General features: G+C 34.7%; 1 protein-coding gene across 1 annotated transcript in view; it reads left to right on the top strand.

Moving 5' to 3' along the window:
• Nucleotides 1-240: 240 nt before the first annotated feature.
• The window catches only part of Fastkd1 (FAST kinase domains 1), a 45966-nt gene continuing 24057 nt past the window's right edge, over nt 241-22149 (top strand). Inside the window, 12 exon segments of the mRNA XM_047543724.1 lie at nt 241-760; nt 2865-3381; nt 5305-5373; nt 10696-10821; nt 14717-14865; nt 14868-14933; nt 14936-15113; nt 17389-17499; nt 18450-18581; nt 20605-20951; nt 20954-20986; nt 20989-21089. Of these exon segments, the coding sequence (XP_047399680.1) occupies nt 3047-3381; nt 5305-5373; nt 10696-10821; nt 14717-14865; nt 14868-14933; nt 14936-15113; nt 17389-17499; nt 18450-18581; nt 20605-20951; nt 20954-20986; nt 20989-21089 (1647 nt within the window). The 5' untranslated portion in view covers nt 241-760; nt 2865-3046.

Here is a 22149-nt window from a genome sequence, read left to right as displayed (position 1 = left end):
ATTACAAAAATATTAGTATTCCAAGTACTCGGGGAAATAAACCTAAATAACAGAGACACTGACCTAAGCGTCAGTGTCATTACCTTACCCAGGAGGCTCTGCCGCGCAGCCCCGAGTCTCTCCCAATGCAGAACTACAAATCCCAGAATTCCCCCAGATGAGCCGGCGACGTGCATTCCGCCGGCCGCGCTGCGCAGACCTCTCTGGGAAGTGTAGTGTGTGTCTTCCGCTGTGCACGCTGTCTACCCGGATTTTTTCAGGCTTGGGGACCAGTTGTACCGGGGAAACATGGTGTCTCGCAAGGAAAGGCTAAAAACTCTGGGACAAGAGGGGTGAGCGAGGGAACCGAGCTTCTTCCGTCTTTTGCTGGGGACGAGGGGCAACCCAGACTTCTAAGTCACCGTAACCCGCATTCTCCGATCCTGTAGAAAAGTTGGCGGGCATTAAGGGAAGAATTTACCGGCAAGTCAGGGCCGGGTAGCAGCGGCGGTTTTTCTCTTTCCCACCCAGCACGTTTATGTTCAGAGTTCGTCCGAGAAACGGAGGCCTCCTTGCGAGTGTTGGGTTCTCCAAAGCGCGGAGGTTTGGGACGGGCTGAGCCCATTTCCAACCGGGATGATGGAGTCTGCGTTCACTCTTGTTCAGCTCTCCACGCGTGCCGGCGCAGAGGATATCTTGACAGGCACCCTGCACTGTGCCTGTTAACTCATACCTGTCTCTCGCATCCCAAGGCTCCTCTTAGTTAAGCGGCTTCCCCAAGGTCACTTAGCTGGGGTAGAGCTGGGGTTGCGGGACTTCTAAATCCTGAATAGCCCCCACTTTTCAGTGTTTCGAGGATACCTTTGCTTTGAGCAAGGTTTTTTGTTTATTTGTGTGACCCTTGGCATGTTGTACTGAAATGCCACAAAATAGGCTGTACTTGTGCATCGTTTGTTCTTGGGAACAGACAGCTTGACATAGAGAGGGGTCTGAAGCATGCTTTTAGTGATACTCGTGTTGGTTTGTTGATGTAATGAGGCTTATGTGTAATCTCATCTGCACTAGAACTAGAGTGATTTTTTTTTTTTTTAAACATTCTCCTGTCTCTCTCTTCTCTATTTCAGTACTGGAGATTGATTGAATGAGGGGATCTGGTGTGCAAAGCAAGTGTTCTACCGTCCAGCTACATCCCCAGCCTTTTTAAATTTTATTTTGAGAGTGTGTTGCTGAATTGCCAAGTCTGACCTCAAACTTGACATCCTCCTGCCTTAGCCTCCCAAATAACTGGGATTATAGACATGCTTTACCATGCCTGACTGGTTTAAAACTTCTTGAGTTTACCTTATTGGCAAACGGGACTAATAATATCTACCTGGAAAGTAAAGAGAATTTTAAAAAATTCAATTAAATTTTAGGAGTCTTGCCTTAATGGCCAATGAGACTACAATAACAGTACAACTCATGCTTATTAATGAGTTAAACTTTGCGTACTGAGGATTGAATACAGGGGGGCCCTACCACTGAGGTACATTCCCAGACCTTTTTATTTTTTTATTTTATTTTTTTTTGCGGTGCTGGGGACTGAACTCAGGATACCGACTGAGCTACCTCTCCAGCCCCTCCTTTTTATTTTTATTTTGAGATAGTCTCACTAAATTGCCCAGGCTGACCTTGAAGTTTCATCCTCCTGCCTCAACCTCCTGAGCTGCTGGGATTATAGGCATTTGCTACCATACCAAACTCCTGTTACATTTTCTTAGACATTTATGACCGAACAAAGATGGCAAGATTCCTGGTGATAGGATTATCCCTCCCATGATCTTTTTTTTAGTGCACATTAATTTTACAGAATAGTGGATTTCTTTGTGGCATATTCAACATTTGTTGTACTTTCACTTGACCCCCCCTCCTCTTCACTAATTGAGAAATTAATGAGAATATATTTTAAAAGTTCTTAGTAACTGTTGCACATGTATTAGATGATATGATTTTAGTCCCAGCTTGTCTAACTATTGCTTCTCAATAATAAATGTAACAGGTAAACATCACTACATTTATGATATATTTGTTAGACAGTTTTTTTTCAGAAAAATCTTTGGTTATTATATTGATTCTACAGGTCTCGAAACACTATTTGAGTTTTAAATATTTCCTCATTAGTGCTGTGAACATCTCATTTATTGGTTAAAACCTAACTGAGTACAATCATGATCAAGTTGTTTAAGTTCTTTTAGGGCATGAGAAGAAAGGAGCAAGAAACCACTTTGAAGGCAAGGTGTGGGGTTGCATGCCTGTAATGCCAGCTATTGGGGAGGTTGAGGTAGAAGAACCTAAATAAAGTTCCAGACTAGCCTGGGCAATTTAGCCAGACTGTCTCAAAGTAAAATTAAAAGTACTAGGGACAGGAGCTGGGATTGCGGCTGTGGCTCAGTGGTAGAGAGCTTGCCTAGCATGTGTGAGGCCCTGGGTTCAATCCTCAGCACTGCATATAAATAAACAAAATAAGGGTCCATTGACAACTAAAAAAATATTTTAAAAAAGTACTAGGGATGTAGGTCAGTGGTAGAGCATGTAACTAGGATGTACAAGGGCCTGGGTTTGGTCCCCACTATGGAAAGGGGGAAGCAATTTCTCAGGTTTTTTTCTCCTTCCTTCTGCTTTTATGATCAAATTTGAAAATTTTAGGCAATGTTGGATTTAAGAAACATATTTTAAAGAAATATAGAAAGAGACCCTTTTTCCTGGCTGTTTAGTTTTAGAACAAATTCTACTATCTGATTTAGACTAAGATCAAAGGCTAATGCAGAAAAAACATTATTTTGAATTTCGGAATTAATTTGATATTAATTAGATGAGACTAACCATGTTAACCAATTCTTTTACAGAAGCTGCACGTTGGAATGAATTTAGAGTCCTCATAATGGAAACAAAATAAATGAAGGAAAGCCAGTTATTTTTATAACAGCACATTTAACCTAAATACTAGTTGCAAATGGCTTTCTTTACTGAAGAGAATTTGTGATGTAAATGGAAAGATACCTTTTTTCTAGACTCATCCTTTATAAATATGTTTCGTCTGAGAACTCTGGGTGCATTCTCCTGGAGAGTGTTTCAGTTTCGACCCTTCAGTTGTGAACCACTAATTATTCAGCTGAATAAGTGTATAGATGAAGAGCAAATATTTGATCTTATAGAAAGAAACAAAGCGACACTTTCAGAAAAGCAAGTTGAATGTGCATTTTATAATCTTTGGCAACTTCAAAAGCAGAAGACCAACTTGTTAAAAAATGTTGCCTGTGTAAAAGATCACCCCCAATTTCTTACTCTTCATAATTTGACTACAAATAAAATCAAATTGATGAATGATGATACTCTGGTGAATGTGTTATACATCATACAACAGTAAGTTACTTTTATGGAAATGGTTATTTATATGTTAATTTTTAAAAAAATCTTTTAAACATAAAAATGTGCTTTTTCTTCCAAGAGGGTAGTTTTCCTGATAATATATTTTAAAGATGTCTAGAGGATATTCTTTGACAACTATTAGTAGTATTACAGTTTTAAAAATTAGAATATAATCAATCATGATGGTAGAAATGATTAACTTTGAATTATTGTGGAATTTTGTGGAAATGTGATTGGCCAAGATAGGATAGGTAAATTATTAGATTTCAGACTAATGCCTAATAACAAATCAGCAACTAATAATTGTTTTTTATTTATCTATTCACAATTTCTTGCTTCCCATTATTAAACTGATGGCAGATAGATTTTTTAGGGGTTGTTGGTACAATAAGTAAATTTTTTCCCAGTAGCAGTTCTTTAAGAAAAAAAGAAAGAAAGAAAATAGAATTACTTTCTAGACTCATAACAATGTTTCACAAATTATATTTTTGCTTGTTGATAGGTGTTACATACAAAAAAGGCTTCCTTGATGTCAAAGGAAATATCACCGATCTATATCTTCAGCTCTATTTATTTGAGACAGGGTCTTGCTAAGTTGCCCAGTCTGAGCTGGAACTGTGATCCTCCTGCTTCAGCCTCCCTACTTGCTAATGGTGTGTGCCACCGTGCCTGGCAAAGTTGTTTCAAGAAAATACATTTTAGCTAAGCATGGTGGCACATGCTTGTAATTCCAGTGACTTGGTCCATTGAGGCAGGAGGATCTTAAGTTTGAAGTCAGTCTCAGCAATTTATCAAGACCCTCTCTCAAAATATTGGAAATAAGAGGGTGGGCTGGGGATGTAGCTCAGTGGTAGAGTGGCCCTGGGTTAAATTCCCAGTACTGTGGGTTGGGGTTTAGTGTGGGGTGGGAAGGTGAGAGGGTGTGTGGGGTGGGTGGGGCTCTGAGAAAGCAGGAGAGAAGGAAAGAGAAATAAATTTTACACTGTAAGGAAATTCAGTCTTCTTCAGGAGAACTGGCTTCCCTGAATAAAGGAACCCAGGGATAAGGGAAAAAACACAAAATACACACAAAAGTTAAACATAGAGTCCTTTTGTGATAATCCACCCTTTCAGGGTTAGGTAGCTGTAGATTCAGCATTGCACAGGTATTGCAGTTTTTTTGGTTAGATTTTTTTTTTTTTTTATTACCAGGGATTGAACTTAGGGTCACTTAACTGCTAAGTCACATCCCCAGCCTTTTTTGTATTTTATTTGGAGACAGGGTCTCACTGAGTTGCTTAGGGCCTTACTAAGTTGCTGAGGCTGACTTTGAACTCCTCCTACCTTCACCTCCTGAGCCACTGGGATTACAGGCATGCGCCACCATGCCCAGCATGCAGTTTTTATCTATTTGTTTTGTTTTTATTTTGGGAATCAGAATTAATAGGAAAAGGAAATTTGCTTATATTGGGTATTGATGTTAGACTAAAAAAAGGATGATTTTATTTTTAGGTTACAGTATTCTTTGAGAGATATGAAGGGAACACAATTTTAATGATTAAGGTGATTGGTGATTTTTTAGCATTTTGTGTCTTTACATACTTTGTCTTATAAAATATTTTTATAATCAGAACAAAGTAATACATTTTATACATCCTTTAGATATAAAATAAATCATTGAACATTGTCTTTGTTCAGTGGAGGATTTTGAAATGAGCAGATAAAGAGGATGAGGGCATGAAATAAAGTATAGATGCTTATTTATTAGACTGAACCAAGAAATCAGAGCACTGACATGGGAATAGAGTAGAAATAAGAACTGCTTATGTAAGAGCAAAGGAACCTGATGTTACATTTTCCTTATAATTCTTACTGCATGTTTTTTAATTTAAAAATGTGTGTGTGTGCAGAAAATTACTTTCTCTTATTTTTATTGAGGTTTGCTGTTGAGGCCCATGATCCGCTAATTCAAGCACTAGTTACAGAAGCATGGAAAAGGATGGAAAGGCAAGTATCTGGATTCATTATTTAAGATTAGGGTTATCCTTTTCGGGGTTAGTACAGTGAAATCCTATAGGAAAAAAATGGGGAGCTGCTTCCTGCCTATTAAACTTTGTGGAAAACTGTAATTAAACCCCAATTGAGTTTTAGGGTTTTTGATTGTGTAATGTGTTTTTGTTATCTAATAGAGCTAGAAAGTATTTCAATGTTCCCTGTTTAACTCATAACAGGGAACAGTGTGCTTTTCCACATATATAATTAGTCAAAGTTAAATAGGTTAGAGTCATAGCTCCATAGTGGACTAGTAGACTCTTAACCTACCAGAGTTTTGCTTCAGAAAGAAAAGATTTTCTGATTTGTTGTCAATTAGGACCTAGAAGTAACAGGAGGCATAAAAGGAAGAAAAAAGGTCAGTTTATAGAATGGAAGGCCATTTTTATTTTGAGACAGTGTCTCACTAAGTTGCTGAGTCGCTCAGGTTGGCCTTGAACTTGCAATCCTTCTGCCTTAGCCTCCTTAGTCCTTGTGATAATAGGCATGCCACCATGCTCAATAACTGACTAGAATTTACAGGTAACTTAGAAGCTTTTTTTTTTTTTTTTTTTCCAGTACTGGGGATTGAACCCAGGGCCTTGTGCTTGCAAGGCAAGCACTCTACCAACTGAGCTATACCCCCAGCATACTTAGAAACTTTTTAAAGAAAATAAATTTCCAGTCCTTTGCCTTGGACAGTATTGATTCAGACCTATTTTCTACAGTATACACGACTGTATTTTCAGCATTTTGCCATAATTGATATCATCTAGAAAAATGAAAGATCTGTTCAGGGTATTCTTGTGAGTGTAGAGATGTCTGTTCTATAAGAATATATGGAAATTTCTTCATGTATAAAAGATCTGAGATGATAACAGAACTCATATTAGGAAAGCTTCAGCTATTTCTGAAAACTTTGAATTTTTTTTTGTATCAGGATTGAACTCAGGGGCACTCAACCACTGAGCCACATCCCTGGTCCTAGTTTATATTTTATTTAGAGACAGGGTCTCAATGAGTGGCTTAGAGCTTTACTTTTGCTGAGGCTGGCTTTGAACTTGAGATACTCCTGTCTCAGCCTCCCGAGCTACTGGGACTACAGTTATGCACCACCACGCCCAGCTGAAAACATTGAATTTTTTAACCTAGGAATTTTGGATGGCTAAAGGACATTGTTAGTGAAATAGGGCAAATGACAGTGAAGAAAGAGAAAATAAAGGTGGGAACATACAAGAGGGCTTTAAAAACTACAGAGCAGCCCTACCTGTACACCAAATAGAAAGGAAGGAATTGACCAAGATAATAGAGAGATGATAGACTATTTTTTGACAGAAGGAGTGAACATTCTCATGTTTTTGTTTTTTGGTATATTGTTTCTTAAAGCTTAAATTTTTATAATTGTTGTTTATATTGGGAAACTCTTTAGGTCTTTTGTTATGTGGGCTGGATTAAAGAGGTTTGGAACAGTTCTCTTGATTTAGAAATTCTGCATTCATCTATCAAGTTGTAGTTTTAGTTAACTTTATTTTTTTAAATTTTTATATATTTATTTTTTTAATTTATTTTTATTGTAAACAAATGGGATACATGTTGTTTCTGTTTGTACATGGAGTAACAGCATACCATTTGCATAATCATACATTTACATAGGGTAATGATGTTTGATTCATTCCATTATTTTTTTCCTTCTCCCCTACCCTAACTTATTATTAAACCTAGTTGTCATCTTATTCACTTCATTCCTCCATTCTTGCTTGCTTTCTACCTGTAACTATCTTTTATATAAGGTAAAAATAATAATATTAATTCTTTTTGCAAACAATAAGAAATATACACTTAGTATTTGTTTTGGGTTAAATTTGGTCATTGTTGGTAATAGGTCAAAACATTTTTATTTCTCTTTAAAACAGCATTAGGTGTTATATGAATTGTACAGCTTGAACAGATCAATTGTAAAATTTGATTTTGTTTTAGATTTGGTTTTACTATTTATAAGACAATTAAATTACAAATGTATAATTGTAATTCCCAGTGAATCATACTTTCCCTTTTAATGTATTTTCACTTCAAAATAACTCAGAAGTTAATGACTTTGTTTTATATGGTGGTTTTTTTTCTTTCTTTTTTTATGCTTGTACCGTGTGTGTGTGTGTGTGTGTGTGTGTGTGTGTGTATGTGTGTGTGTGTTGAGATGAGGTCTTGCTATATTGCCTAGGCTGACCTCAAACTCCTGGGTTTAAATGAGTCTATTGCCTTAGCCAAGTTATAAACTTGGCTATAACTTATACTAAGTTATAAAAATTTAAAGTTTAATTTATATTCTATCTATAGAATTTCTAATAGTCATAGAATAAATATAATTTCTGAATTTTTCATCTTTGTGACATTAATTTTTTGTCACAATAATAGCTATTAATCAGTGATCTTGCTAAAATATCTATGAATTTACATTTTATAAATACAATATGTAGTAATTCAGATGAGATAGATTATTCTGGTTTAGCGCTCTATGATGGACCATGGCAAGGACAGTTAGCATGTATTTAAAGCCAGAATTGAATGAAAAATTATTATGGATGATTTATTTATTAATTCACCTTTTTTTAAAATTGATACATTCTAGTTGTACATAATGATGGGTTTTATTGTTACATATTTGTACATGCACACAATATAACAATATAATTTGGCCAATATCACTCCCCAGCACCTCCCTGTTCCTTCCTGCCTCCCATTCCTTGGTTCCTTTCCTCTATTGCTCTCTCTTTGAATTTTAGGTGTTCCACCTCCACCTTTCTTTTCCTTTTTCCTCTGTAACTATTGCATATGAAAGAAAACAGATGACTCTTGACCTTCTGAGTTTGACTTATTTGGCTTAACGTGATGGTTTCTATTTCCATCCATTTTCCTTGAAAATGATATAATTTCATATTTCTTCATGACTGAAAAAATTTCATTGTGTATATATACCACATTTTCTTTATCGATTCATCCATTGATGGACCCCTAGACTGGTTTCATGTTTGCCTATTGTGAATTGTGTTGCTATAAACATGAGTATGCATGTATCACTGTATTAAAATGACTTTAATTCTTTAGGATAAATATTGAGGCATGGTACAGTTGGGTAATATGGTGGTTCCATGCCTAGTCTTTTGAAGACCCTCAATAATGATTTCCACAGTGGTTGTACTAATTTACAGTTCCACCAACAGTGTAATAGTGTTTCTTTTTGTCTACATCCTCTCCAGCATTTATTATTATTTGTATTCCTGATGACTGCCATTCTGACTGGTGTGAAATAAAATCTCAGTGTAGTATTGATTTGCATTTCCCAAATTGCTAATAATGTCATGTATTCGTGGGCCATTTATATTTCTTCTTTTGAGAAGTGTCTGTTTAATTCATTTGCCCATTTATTAATTGGGTTATTTGAATTTTTGGTGTAAAGTTTTTTTTGTTGTTGTTGTTGTTTTTTGCGGTACTGGGGATCGAACTCAGGGCCTTGCGCTTGCAAGGCAAGCACTCTACCTCCTGAGCTATCTCCCCAGCCCAAGGTGTAAAGTTTTTGAATGATTTAAACATTTACAAAACTAGAGGCTAATATACTATCATGTACCCATCATCAAGCTTCAGAAATTGTCAGATTAGCCAATCTTATATATATCACCTTCCACTCTGTCCGTACCCTTCAGTATATTTTTTGTTTTGTTTTTGTGGTACTGGGGATTGAACCCTGGGATACAATGAACTAGTCCTTACACTTTTTTTTTTTTAAATTTTGAGATAGAATCTTGCTAAGTTGCTAAGGCTGGCCTCAAACTTCCAATTCTTCTGCCTTAGCCTCCCAAGTTGCTGGAATTGGTGCGTGCTACAGCACCCAGCTTTCAGTATGTTTTAATTCGTAATGTCATTTCATCTATAAATATTTAAGTATGTATCTCTTAGAAATGTGGATTCTAAAAATACATACCCATAATGATATTATATTTTAAAAAACAAATATTTCTTTTCAGGTATTACTTAATACCTGATCGGTGTTCAAATTTCCTTGACTGGCCTATGAAGATCCGTTTTTTTGGCCACTTGTCACTATCTAAACAAGGTTCACACTGTGCTAAGTTTTTCTCTTTTTCTAAGTAAAGCTTTAATTGAAGAATATTGTAAAGTTAAATAAATAAAATTACACAAATGGTAAGTATACAGCATGATGAATGTGCATTCCATTCTGTATAATAACACAAAGATCAAGAAACATCAACAGTTCCCCAGAAGTTCCCTTTATGTTCTCTTAGAATTACCCTCCCACCCCAAAAGAATTTTGACTTCTAACATCAAAAATTAGTTTTGTTTTCATAGAAATGAAATTCTATGGTATGTACCCTTTTATTTAATTGACTCAGTATGTTTTAAAGATTCATCCATGATGTTGTATGATTCATCAGTTTATTTATTTTTGTTGTTGTGTGGTATTCTCTGTGTGATTTACCCATTGTACTTTCTTCATGAACTTTTAGATTGTTTGCAGTTTTTGCTATTGCATATTGTGCTGCTACGAATTTTCTTAGGCTTGTCTTTTAGTAAATTCAAAATATTTAAATCTAGGGGCTGGGAATGTAACTCAGTTGTAGAGCATTTGCAATGCATCCACAAGGCCCCATCACCACAAAAATAAAAATAAAAAATAGAAATTTATAACATTCTTCATTGCTTTTGTCTTACCATCTATTTGTTGAAGAAAATGGGTTATTTTTCTTGTAGTCAAAATCTGAAGTTTTTAAACAGAACTATTGTATTAGTAGTTATTTGTTAATAGGCAAACTTGAGTCAAAATTGTCAACTTAGCTGGGTGTGGTTGTGCATACCTGTAATCCTGACAGCTTGGGAGGCCGAGGCTGAAGGATTTTGAGTTCAAAGCCAGCCTCAGCAATTTAGGGAGGACCTAAGCAACTCAGCAAAACCCTGTCTCTAAATATAATACAAAAACGGGCTGGAGATTTGACTCAGTGGTTAAGTGTCACTGGGTTCAATTCCCAGTAACAAAAGATAAAAGAAAAAAAGAAGATTGCACCTCACTAGGTGAGTTAAATAATTTTGAGTGTTTTTTTTTCCCTTTTTAAATCTTTCTAGAGTATCAGATGTTTTGATTATTATGGTTTGTTATTCTTATGATAATAAGTAAACATTTTAGAAAAATTCACTTAAATTAATATTTTATTGCTTTTTATTTTATAACTACATTGTTTTAATTAAAAGTTAATACTAATTATCTCCTTTATGTATTTCCTTTAATAGGTTTGATATTAAAGTACTATCCACATTTTCCACTTGCCTAGCAGATCAGCATTTGTATTTTAGTCCACTAATGGGAAAAATAGCTAATATTGTAAATAGGAACTTGGAAACAATACAGGATTTAAGGTAAGTTTATTTAGGGGCCTTTTGTTGTGTTAGAAAGATCCTGGGCTTTATAAACAGAGATTTGTCAGTCATAGTTATGTGACATAAGGCTAATTTATATAACCTCATGGAAGGTCGCTATCCTCATGTATAAAATAGGATAATATATACTTTTCAGTGTTGCAGTGGGGATTGGAGATAAGATACGTAAAGTCGAGATTTGTGAAAGTCTGAGATTTGTGGTGCTGGGGATTGAACCCAGGGCCTTGTACTTGCAAGGCAAGCACTCTACCAACTGAGCTATCTCCTCAGCCCGAAAATCTGAGATTTTTGCATTTTGCAAGGTAACAAGTTTGCCTGCCAAACTTCTTGTTTGCAGTTCTGGAATGGAACCTTGGGCCTCACACATGCTAGGCAAGCACTTTACCACTGAACCACATCCCCCATACTTAAACTTATTTTTATTTATTTTTTTAACTTTGAGGCAGGGTTTCTCTAAGTTGCCAAGGTTTGCTTCAAATTTTCGATATTCCTGCCTCTGCCTCCCTGGTCACTAGGATTTCAGGCACTCTACTGCTCCTGACTCTATGTGTTCTTTTAGAAGCTTTCTAATTTAGCATTTGTTCAGGAGGTCAATATTTTCTTCTTTTCCATATCGATATCTAGTTGTTCCAACACTATTTATTAAAAAGATTTTACTTTCTGCTGGGGCATAGTAGCCTACACCTGTATCACAAGTTTAATGTCAACCTGCACAATATAGCAAGAGTCTGTCTCAAAATACAAAATAAAAAGGACTGAGGCCAGGCTTGGTGGCTCACACCTGTAATCCCTAGCAGCTCTTTTGGCTGAGATGGGCAGATCACAAGTTCAAAGCCAGCCTTGTCAATTTAGCACAGCCCTAAGCAACTTGGTGAGACTCTGTCTCTAAATAAAATATAATAAGGGCTGGGGAAGTGGCTCAGTGGAAAATTGCTCTGCATTCCATCCCTGGTACCAAAAATAAATAAAAGGGTTGGGGATATAGGTCAGTGGTAGAGTGCTTGCCAGCATGTGTGAGACCATGGGTTCAATCCATTAAAAAAAAAAAAAAAAAAAAAAAAGATTTTACTATCCCTGATGAATTGCTTCATTACCTTTGTCTAAAATCATGATCCTAATGTTTAGATCTTTTTATGGACTCTATTCTGTTCTAGTGATCTGTCCTTGTATTAAAACTGTTTCTGTATTATTATAGCTTCACAGTAAGTTTTGAAATCAGATAACAGAAGTTATGCAGTTTGGTTCTCCTTTTTCAGTATCATATTGGTTATTGTAAATCCTTTGCATTACCTCATAAATTTTAGATCAACCTGTCAGTTTATGTAAAAATGTCTGCTTTGATTTTGATAAAGATTGAATTATACCTGTAAATTAGTTTAGAGACATTTGTCATATTAAAATCTTCTCATGTACAGATAGCACATGATTTTCCATGTATTTATGAAAGATATTTTTAGTGTAGAGATCTTACATCTTTTGTTTAATTTACTCCTAAGTACTTTATGTTTTGAGATGAAATTGTTTTTTATTTTATTTATTCTTTTTTCTACATTTTTTATTGGTGCATTGTAGTTGTACATAATGATGGGATTTGTTGTTGCATATTTATACTGAAGTTGTTTTTTAAATTTCATTTTCCAATGGTTTGTTTTTAATATATATAAATACATGCAAATGACTTTTGTATATTGACTATATATTCTATGACAGTGATAAATTCACTAAGAGTGGAAATTTAACTATCTTATTAAGCTGATGGAAGGTATATTCTGAGCCTGGCTTTTTATTATCCTATAAGTAGTATTTCGTAAGTATCTGCTTTGGTTAGACTCTCTCTGATGTTATGAAATGCTGAAACTGAAAAAGAATCTAAGAAAACTTTTTAACCTAACATACTAGAAATCTCAGTAAAAAGAAAATTCATTACTATTGGATGAGTAGGGTTAGTACACATTAATAATATTACTGTCACATCAATTATTGTCTTTAGTAAAAAAAAGAAGTAGAGTTAGAAAGAAGGCTGAGAATGAAAACTAATTAAAGACTGAGAGGACATTTAGGACAGATAAGGGATGGCTTTGAATGCTACGGTAAGGATCTGAAATGAAAAGGAAAGCAGTGACCTAGAACTGAAAGAAGGGAAAAAATTTGAATATTAGTGTCTGTTTCACTTAATCCCCAGACATCCTTCATTTGCTATATAAGAAATGAAGACTTTGTGAGGATAAGTAAATTACCCAAGGGGTCTTAGCCAGTAAATGGGGGGACGAAGATTTAAACCTAGGCTTTCTGCTTCTAAAGAATTGTGCTGCTTCTGAATAGATTCTAATTTTTTTTTTTTTTAACTATTTGTTCTTACATGTTTGAAAAAAATCATTTCAGGGGGGTTTATTTAAATGGCAATGTTAGGTTACTTATTAATGCTAATTATTGTTAACACTAAACTTTGTGACTAGAGAAGCCAAAGTATGTATAACTGGAGGTTTTTTTAAAAAATTTTTTTAGTCATCAATGAACCTTTATTTTATTAATTATATGTGGTGCTGAGAATCGAACCCAGTGCCTCATACATGCTAGGCAATCGCTCTACCACTGCACTAAGACCCCCAACCCTAACTGGAGGTTTTTTCAATATTAATATATTCTATATTAAAAAGAATAAGGATTAAAGAAAATTGGAAACAAAATAAATTAGCCCCACTTTCCTAATGATTGAGGTGGTTTTAGTTTTAGATTTTATTTTATTTTTTATTATTTTTTTTTTTGTGTGGTACTGGAGATTGAACCCAGGGCCTTGTGCTTGCAAGGCAAGCACTCTACCAACTGAACTATCTCCCCAGCCCTAGTTTTAGATTTTTATTTACCTTTCTTGTAGACTGTTTTCTAATTGTCATCCTTAAGAATTTGTTTTATGTCTTTGCATTTTGCATACTTTATTCATTATAATGCATTCTTATATTTGTAGTTTTCTGATTTTTGTATTATGTAAGAACAGTCTTTTGAAAGTAGATGCTACATGTTATTAATTTTGATGTCTTCCATAGTCTCTAGACAAGTGACTTATGTTCCTTAAGTATTTGATTGTTTATTTTTAATTTATATTTTACAGTGGTGGGGTCAAACCCAGGACCTCGTGCATGTAGGCAAGTGCTCTACCATAAGCAAAGTCCTCAGCCCCTCCTTAAGTATTTGTTAAAGGAAGAAATATTAAAAGTTTACTTCCTGTTTAGTACTCTTACGATTGTATATTAATAAAAATCTAGTATGAAATGCTAAAAAACATGAAATTATTCAAATAATTCACTAGTGAGAAATATTTTTTCCAGGAGCATATTAATAAATTACATAGATACACAGAAAATAGTAGCAAAAAGTCAACTTCCAAAAATACAAAATGAAGCCAGGAGTAGTGTCACACTGTGCCTTGTAATCCTAAGGAGGCTGAAGCAGGAGGATTGCAAGTTCAAGGTCAACCTGGGCAACTCATTGAGACCCTGTCCCATAACAAAATAAAAAAGGACTGAGTTGTAGCTTAGTGATAGAACACTTGCTTAGTTTACTCAAGGGCCTGGTTCCAATTCCTAGTAACACACACATACACACACAAATACAAAATGAGACTTGGAATATAGCATCCATGGGCTGTTGGTCCAAAGTGATTTCTGAGTAAAAATATTTTCCAACAAAGTCATTTTAGTTTTATCTACAGAAGTGTTTGATTACTGGGAGATCTGAGTTTGAGTCCCTTTAGTATTTAAAAGAAAATTTTATAGTATGAAGCAACATTTTTGCCAATTTCTTTCCACATCTAATCATTTAGTTTCAGAATTGGTCATTTTTCTTCAGTAACGTAAAAATCTTTTTCTTTCTTCAGGTCCTTGTCTGTCTTGATGGTCAGCATATCTTCTTTAATATCACAACATTTTCGAGAACAATTACTGAATAAAACAGAGATTCTTTTTGATAACTTAAGTTCTTCTGAAGTCGATATTGCAAAAAGAATAGTACGATTTCTTAAAAATGTTAATATAGATATTACCCACTATTAGAGAGGTGTAATAAAGTGTTTTTAAACAACATGAACCACCTTGATTGGATTCCATCAGTAAAATACTTGGTTGGTACCACTTCCTACAGTTCCATAGTTTTGAATTTATGATAGTGGCTAAAAAGAAGCTAACTCAGATGATTCCTCTGTTTGATCACCCTGCAAGCTTTGTAAAATTGTTTGTTGCATTGGGACCAGTAGCAGAACCAGAAGAAAAGAAACAGTGAGTTCAATTTAAAATGCTTTACTTTCCTTGTTGGGAATAAATAGTTTTCAAGCTTATGTCTCCTTGCCACTCTGGCAGGCACCAAAATTACCCAATTAAACCATGGATGGGGAAATAATCTGTTATGCTCTGCTTCTTGATTCTTTTTCTGATTATCTCATTTATATCTCCAACTCTTAGTCTACTGGTATTTTCCAAAAGGTGGTCAATAAATCCCTGGTGCTGTTCCAATACAGAAAAAGTTGAGGAAGAACATCGTTTAAGTGATTTTATTTTCCTTTCCTAGACCAAGTGACTGGATTTATACACAGGCACAAGATTAAGTGTACAGTATTTATAGTGAACCTAACAATGGGCCCTTTTATGTTTTGTTGTATTCATTGCATTTATCATCTAAAGCACTTATTATGCACATTGACATATTTCTCATGTGAATTTGGTCTGACTCATCTCTTAAAATTTTCCATTTTTGATGGATTTTAATGTAGATACAAATATTTGCGTTATAAAGATGAGCAAATATTAAATTAATAATAAGCTAAATGTAACTAGTACATAAGATTCTTCCTTCCTAGGCCATTTACACATAGTTATAAGATTCCCCTACCATAAGCATATGGAATATATAGAATAATAGTAGCCCTTATGGATGAATATAATTAGTGATTAGTTAAGCTGGAGGTTCCAGGAGTTGGGTAACAGAGGAATCTGCATCATTATTCTGTTAAGGAAAGCTTTATAGAAAAGTTTTATGTTTGAGTGTCCTTTGAATTATATGAAAAAAATTAAGAGTACATTTAAGAGATTATATCTAGATGGAAGCATGATAATTATTTTTTTAAAAACGTTTATTGGAATCTCTTTGACACCAAGCAAATATTAAAATCTCATGTTAGGGCTGAGGTGATGGCCAGTGGTAAAGCACTTGTCAAGCATGTGCAAGGCCCTGAATTCTGTCCCCAGCACTTAAAAAAAACAAAACAAAACAAAACAAAACAAAAAACCCTCATTCTAAAGAAGTACAAAAGTTGGGAAGTTGGATTTAACTGGGTTCCTGCTTCAAGGAATTTATATTTCAATTAGGAGTGAATTAAATAATTTATTTAATTATGTACAATGTTACTGGAATTAGAAATAAATAATTGAAATATGTAAATACATAGCATCACAACATGGTTTATGACTCAGTAGTAAAATTAGTGTTATCGATTGTAAGTATTGTGGGTGGACAGAAGTGAGAGAAAAATGTAGACTGAAGTGGTTGGGAAAAGCTTTGGGCAGAAGCTGGGTTTGAAGCATTCCATAAGGTTGGTGAAAAGGATGATATGGAGCTATGAATAGAAAATTTATTCCACTCTCCTCAGATTTCATCTTTTGGATTTATCTTCTAAATTACTCCAAAAGACCCTCATCTCTTTTGTTTTAGTACGTATTATAGAGTAATAGGTTTCATTGTGGGATATTCATACATGCATATAAGACACTTATATCGTGATTCTTTCATTACTGCAGCACTTTGGATAGTTTCAAAATAGGTCATCTGTTAATTTTGAGCCTACGGTGTTATAATTAGTGTAAAATATATAAGATTTTTGTTTATAGGAAGGTAAATTGACTTTCTGGTTGGTTCTTATACAATTTTAAACATCTGCCAAGACATTATAAAATCTTACCAGATTCAATTAATTTTATTAAAATATCAGTTGTTGGCACCTTAGTTCTCTTGTGCTGGATAATTTCACTGAATAATAGTGCTTTATAATCATTATAACCTTATCTTACTTGAAATTCATTATAATACTTCTATATATTTTTAGAAGAGAGTTTTAGATTGGGTTATACTGAGGCCTTAATTGCTTGAAGAAAACAATATACTTTTCCTTATTTAATAATATTTTAAATTATCCCCAAGTATGTGCAGAGCAAATTGAAATTAGACATGAAATTCAATTTTATCTATATTATTTCTTTTCTATATGTTACCCACAATGTTATTTTTTAAAAATTACAAGTTAGCTGGGCATGATAGCACACACCTATATTCCAGTAGCTGAGGCCGGAGGATCACAAATTCAAGGCCAGTCTTGGAAAATTAGAAAGGCTCTAAGCAGCTTAGCAATTAGTGAGACCCTGTCTCAAAATAAAAAGTAAAAAGGGCTGGGAATGTAGCTCAGTGGTAAATCACCTCTGGGTTCAATCCCCAGTTTGAGAAAAAAGAAAAAAATTATAATTCTCAGTTTTTAAATGTAAAAATGCTTTTCTTTGCTTCTAGACTTAAATCAACCATATTATTGATATCAGAGGAACTCACCAGCCAGCAAGCCTTAGCAGTGGTGGGAGCAATGGAAGATATGGAAAGCAGAAATTCACATTTGAACAAAAAGTAATCTTTCCTGAAAGTCATGGTGTTTAATTGTCATTCATAAGTGGCCATTTTTTCTATAGTCCTTGTTTTGAAGAAATAAGGAATCATCACTTTAGGCATTATTTTTGTTCTAATTTCCTTTTCAAAATAGAGGTAACAAAATTGTTTATATCATTTGTCATTTCATTTACTGCTGCTGTTCTACTAAAGCAAAGCATCATAATCCATAGAAGTGGCGGGCACACAGCAAGGAACCTTCTTTTCAAGAGAACAGTTTCTATGAACAGTTTATATCCATCTATACTACAGTGTTACCTTGAAAAAAATAGTACCATATTCTACCTTTTTTGGTAACTTGAAATTTAAGGAAAAAATATACATGATTTAAAGTATGTATGCTTTATTTTTTATTGTCAATTATATCTGCCTTTTGGTATTTCTTCCAACTACCTCTTAGCATTTCCCTTTTTTATTATATTTTTTTGTGATGTTAGACCTGGGGAATCCCACTGTTCTTAAGCATCTCTCTTTGAGTGCCAGTGGATTTAAGGAAGAAAAATCACTTTTGCTAATTATTATTTTTGGTACTGGGATTGAACTCAGGGGCACTTAACCACTGAACTCAGCCCTTTTTTTTTAATCCTTTATTTAGAGACAGAGTCTCGATAAGTTGCTTAGGGCCTCACTAAGTTACTGAGGCTGGCTTTGAATTTTCGATCCTCCTGTCCCAGTCTCCCAAGCTGCTGTGATTACAGGCGTGTGCCACCTTACCTGGCTCACACCTGACTCTTGATTGTAATTGTTTACATTTCCATTGTCATCTTGAGACAGTTCTGTAAAAACAAAATTTTGTCTCATTCACTGCTGTTCTTCCAGCACAGAGCAGAGTATCTGGTATAAAAACTCCACAGTGTTTCATAAATCAATGAGTAAAGTGATTATAATATATGTTCTATCATTATTTTTAGAATTGCTTCAGTTTTGCATAAACATTTGGATAACTATAAACCAATAGAACTATTGAAGATAACTCAGTCATTGATTTTTCTACATTTTCAAAGTAAAGAGTTTTTTGTGAAGCTCAGAAAATTGCTGCTTAGGTAAGATTAATATATGAATTTGTTCAGTGTTTCGTTTATAATCTATCTGTAATATTTGCTTTGTTTATTATGTATAGAATTGCTGAAATTTCGGAGGGGAAATTGGGAATTAAAAAATGTTAAAATGTTAACTAAAATGTTAAATGTTAAAATGTTAAAATCTGTGGTCGTAACTCAATGGTAGAATGCTTGCCCAGCATGTATGAGGTCCTAGGGTTCAAAGCTCAGCACCACAAAAGGGAAAAACATTTTTTTAAAGATGAGAATAATTGCTGGAATGAAATTCAAATCAGTCTTTCCCCCATTTATCACTACTAATTTGATTTCTCATCTTTTTTTTTTTTTTTTTTTTGGTTGTGCTAGGGATCGAACCCAGGGCCTCATGCTTGCAAGGCAAGCACTCTACCGACTGAGCTATCTCCCCAGCCCCCTGTTTCCTCATCTTGATTTCTAAAAGATCAGGCGTGGGACGCTGTGCTCTAATCAAAACATTGATATATTTTAAATGATTTTTAATGTAATAAAGTGATATGTTATTATGGTTAAAAAGGATTTGAACTGAGGAATAAGTATTGACATTTTTTTTTGGCAAGGGGTACTGGGGATTGAACTCAGGGGCACTTGACCACTGAGCCACATCCCTAGCTGTATTTTGTATTTTATTTAAAGACACGGTCTCACTGAGTTGCTTAGGGCTTTGCTAAGTTGCTGAGGTGGGCTTTGAACTCACAATCCTCCAGCCTTAGCCACACCTGGCTGAAATTTGGGGAGAATTTATATAAAAATTGTAGGTGCTTTATGATTTAGAATTACCTTCCTTCACTTCAGTATAGATGATTTTAAGTTGATATTAGAGGGAATGAATTAAAAGTGAATATGTCATTACTACTATAATCAATAGATGAATTAAACTTAAAATACAAGTTCACTTAAGAATTCAATTAACATAAATGGCTTATATAAAAAGTTCCTGAAACAATTCAGACAACCTAGAGAGTTCTTGTAGTGGAATAACATCTGGTTGGGATTTTTTTTTTTTGTGCTGAGGACTGAACCAGGGATGCTTTACCACTGAACTACATCCCCAGTTTTTTTTATTTTTTATTTTGAGACAGGTTTTCTCTAAGTTGCTGAGGACCTCCAGAAGTTGCTGAGATGGTCCTTGAACTTGTGTTCCTTCTGCCTCAGTCTCCTAAGTTGCTGGGACTATAGGTTTGAGCCACCATGCCCAGCTATGTTTGTTATTTTTTAACTCAGTGAAGTATAATCTACAAAAAAATGTACTTATCCCCATCATATTGCTTTGTCTTTATCTCCAGGGTTAACTACTATTTCTATTTCTAGTTGTGTGTGATTAGTTTTGCCTTTTTACTTTATATAAATGGAATTGGATTATTCCTTCTACTACTTCTGAATCTGAAGATTTTTTTTAAAACTCCCAGATTTTTTATTTATAATTTAACAATTGATGTCCCATGATTGTTCACATGGAGATTTGGGGAAAGAAAAAGTAGAGAATGAGATCAATTGTATGGTGTGTGTGTGTGTGTGTGTGTGTGTGTGTGTGTGTGTGTGTTTTGTGGTTGGACTTCCTATATAACTGAAATGAAGGGGAAGTATTACTGAGTGATCACTTCGTGCCAGGGCCTGTACACAATCCTACAAGCTCCTGACAGGTCATATCAGAAACTGAGCCCAAATTCTTCCTCTAGCAACAACACTGGAAACATTGATCTGAAATCTTTTTTGTGAAGGACTATGTTTTGTTTGCGAAGGACTATGGTTTTATTTTTGCCTAAAAAATTTGGAGCATGCTTTGGGACATCTTAGGCTTTCCTCAGCGACCCTTTGTGATTTGTCATCTTTTAATATATCTAAATCTTAAGTGAACTTGTATTTTAAGTTTAATTCATCTATTGATTATAGTAGTAATGACATATTCACTTTTAATTCATATATATTTTAGTTTTGCTGGTTGCTGATGTATTTATTTTGTTCTTTTCACCCTCCTCTTCCTTTATAGTTACTTGAAAGTTAGTGTCAGACCAAGTGAGATTTCCATCCTGGTCTGTGCTATTTCCATGCTTCCTTCTCCTCACCTAGATGAATCAGCAATATCCCGAATTGAAGCAGTTTTACCACAGTGTGACCTAAATGACCTGAATGATTTTGCCACATCTGTTTTAAGATGGATTCAGTATGATCACATGCATATGAGTAGCATTACTGGGAAACAACTGAAACTACTTCGAAAATTAGATCACTACGGTCATCAGAGATTACAACAAAGCAACAATTTGGATCAGTTATGGGAGGAACTTAAATCTTTAAAAGCAGATTGGTTTCGTGAATCTCTTGTTGAAGAAACAATTGAAGCTTACAGCGTTTGATGGATGGAATTAATTATATAATGTTGCAGGGATTGCATCTTTTATTTCTAGAACTAACTACCTCAGTACTTTGCTACTTGATAGGATAGCCTCTGTGGTTATTGAGCAGATTGAAAAGGTACAACTTTATTTTTTTTATTTTTATTTTTTTTAAATTTATTTTATTGTAAACCAAATGGGATACATGTTGTTTCTTTTGTACATGGAGTAAAGGCATACCGTTTGCAGAATCATACATTCACATAGGGTAATGAGGTTTGATTCATTCTGTTATTTTTTTCCTTCCCTCACCCCTCCCACCCTGTTTCCCTCTATACAGTCCCTCCTTCCTCCATTCTTGCCCCCCCATTATGTGTCATCATCCGCTCATCAGTGAGATCATTCGTCTTTTGGATTTTTGAGATTGGCTTATCTCACTTAGCATGATATTCTCCAATTTCATCCATTTGCCTGCAGATGCCATAATTTTATTATTCTTTATAGCTGAGTAATATTCCATTGTATGTATATATACCACAGTTTCTTTATTCATTCATCAATTGAAGGACATCTAGGTTAGTTCCATAGTCTGGCTATTGTGAATTGAGCAGCTATGAACATTGATGTGGTTGTATCTCTGTAGTATGCTGATTTAAGTCCTTTGGGTATAGGCCGAGGAGTGGGATAGCTGGGTCAAATGGTGGGTCCATTCCAAGTTTTCTAAGGAATCTCCACACTGCTTCCAGAGTGGCTGCACTAATTTGCAGCCCCACCAGCAATGTATGAGTGTACCTTGAAAAGGTACAACTTTAAATGTTATCCTTTAGTTTTATATAGTTGTCAACTTCTAGAAGCATAATTTTTTATCATAAGTACTTTGAGAACTTGGATTAGAATTTTAAGGTTAAAAATTAAACTATGGGGCTGGGGATATATCTCAGTTGGTAGAGTGCTTGCCTCACAAGCACAAGGCCCTGGGTTCAATCCCCAGCACCGCAAAAAATAAATAAATAAATAAATTAATAATTAAAAAAAAACTATGGTTTCTGGTTCAACAATTTGTTTTTTCCCTTTACAGTCACTCTCTCCAACTTTGCACATTTGGGGAGATCAGTAGGCATTCTTTGCTATTTTACAGTATTGTTAAGAGGAGTAATCAGAACTCTTTGACTAGAAGGAAACACTTAAAATGACATTAA

Source organism: Sciurus carolinensis, chromosome 3 (assembly GCF_902686445.1).
Source record: "Sciurus carolinensis chromosome 3, mSciCar1.2, whole genome shotgun sequence".
Taxonomy (NCBI): domain Eukaryota; kingdom Metazoa; phylum Chordata; class Mammalia; order Rodentia; family Sciuridae; genus Sciurus; species Sciurus carolinensis.
The sequence above is the reverse complement of the archived record's forward strand: the minus strand, read 5'-3'. Positions and strand labels throughout refer to the sequence as shown.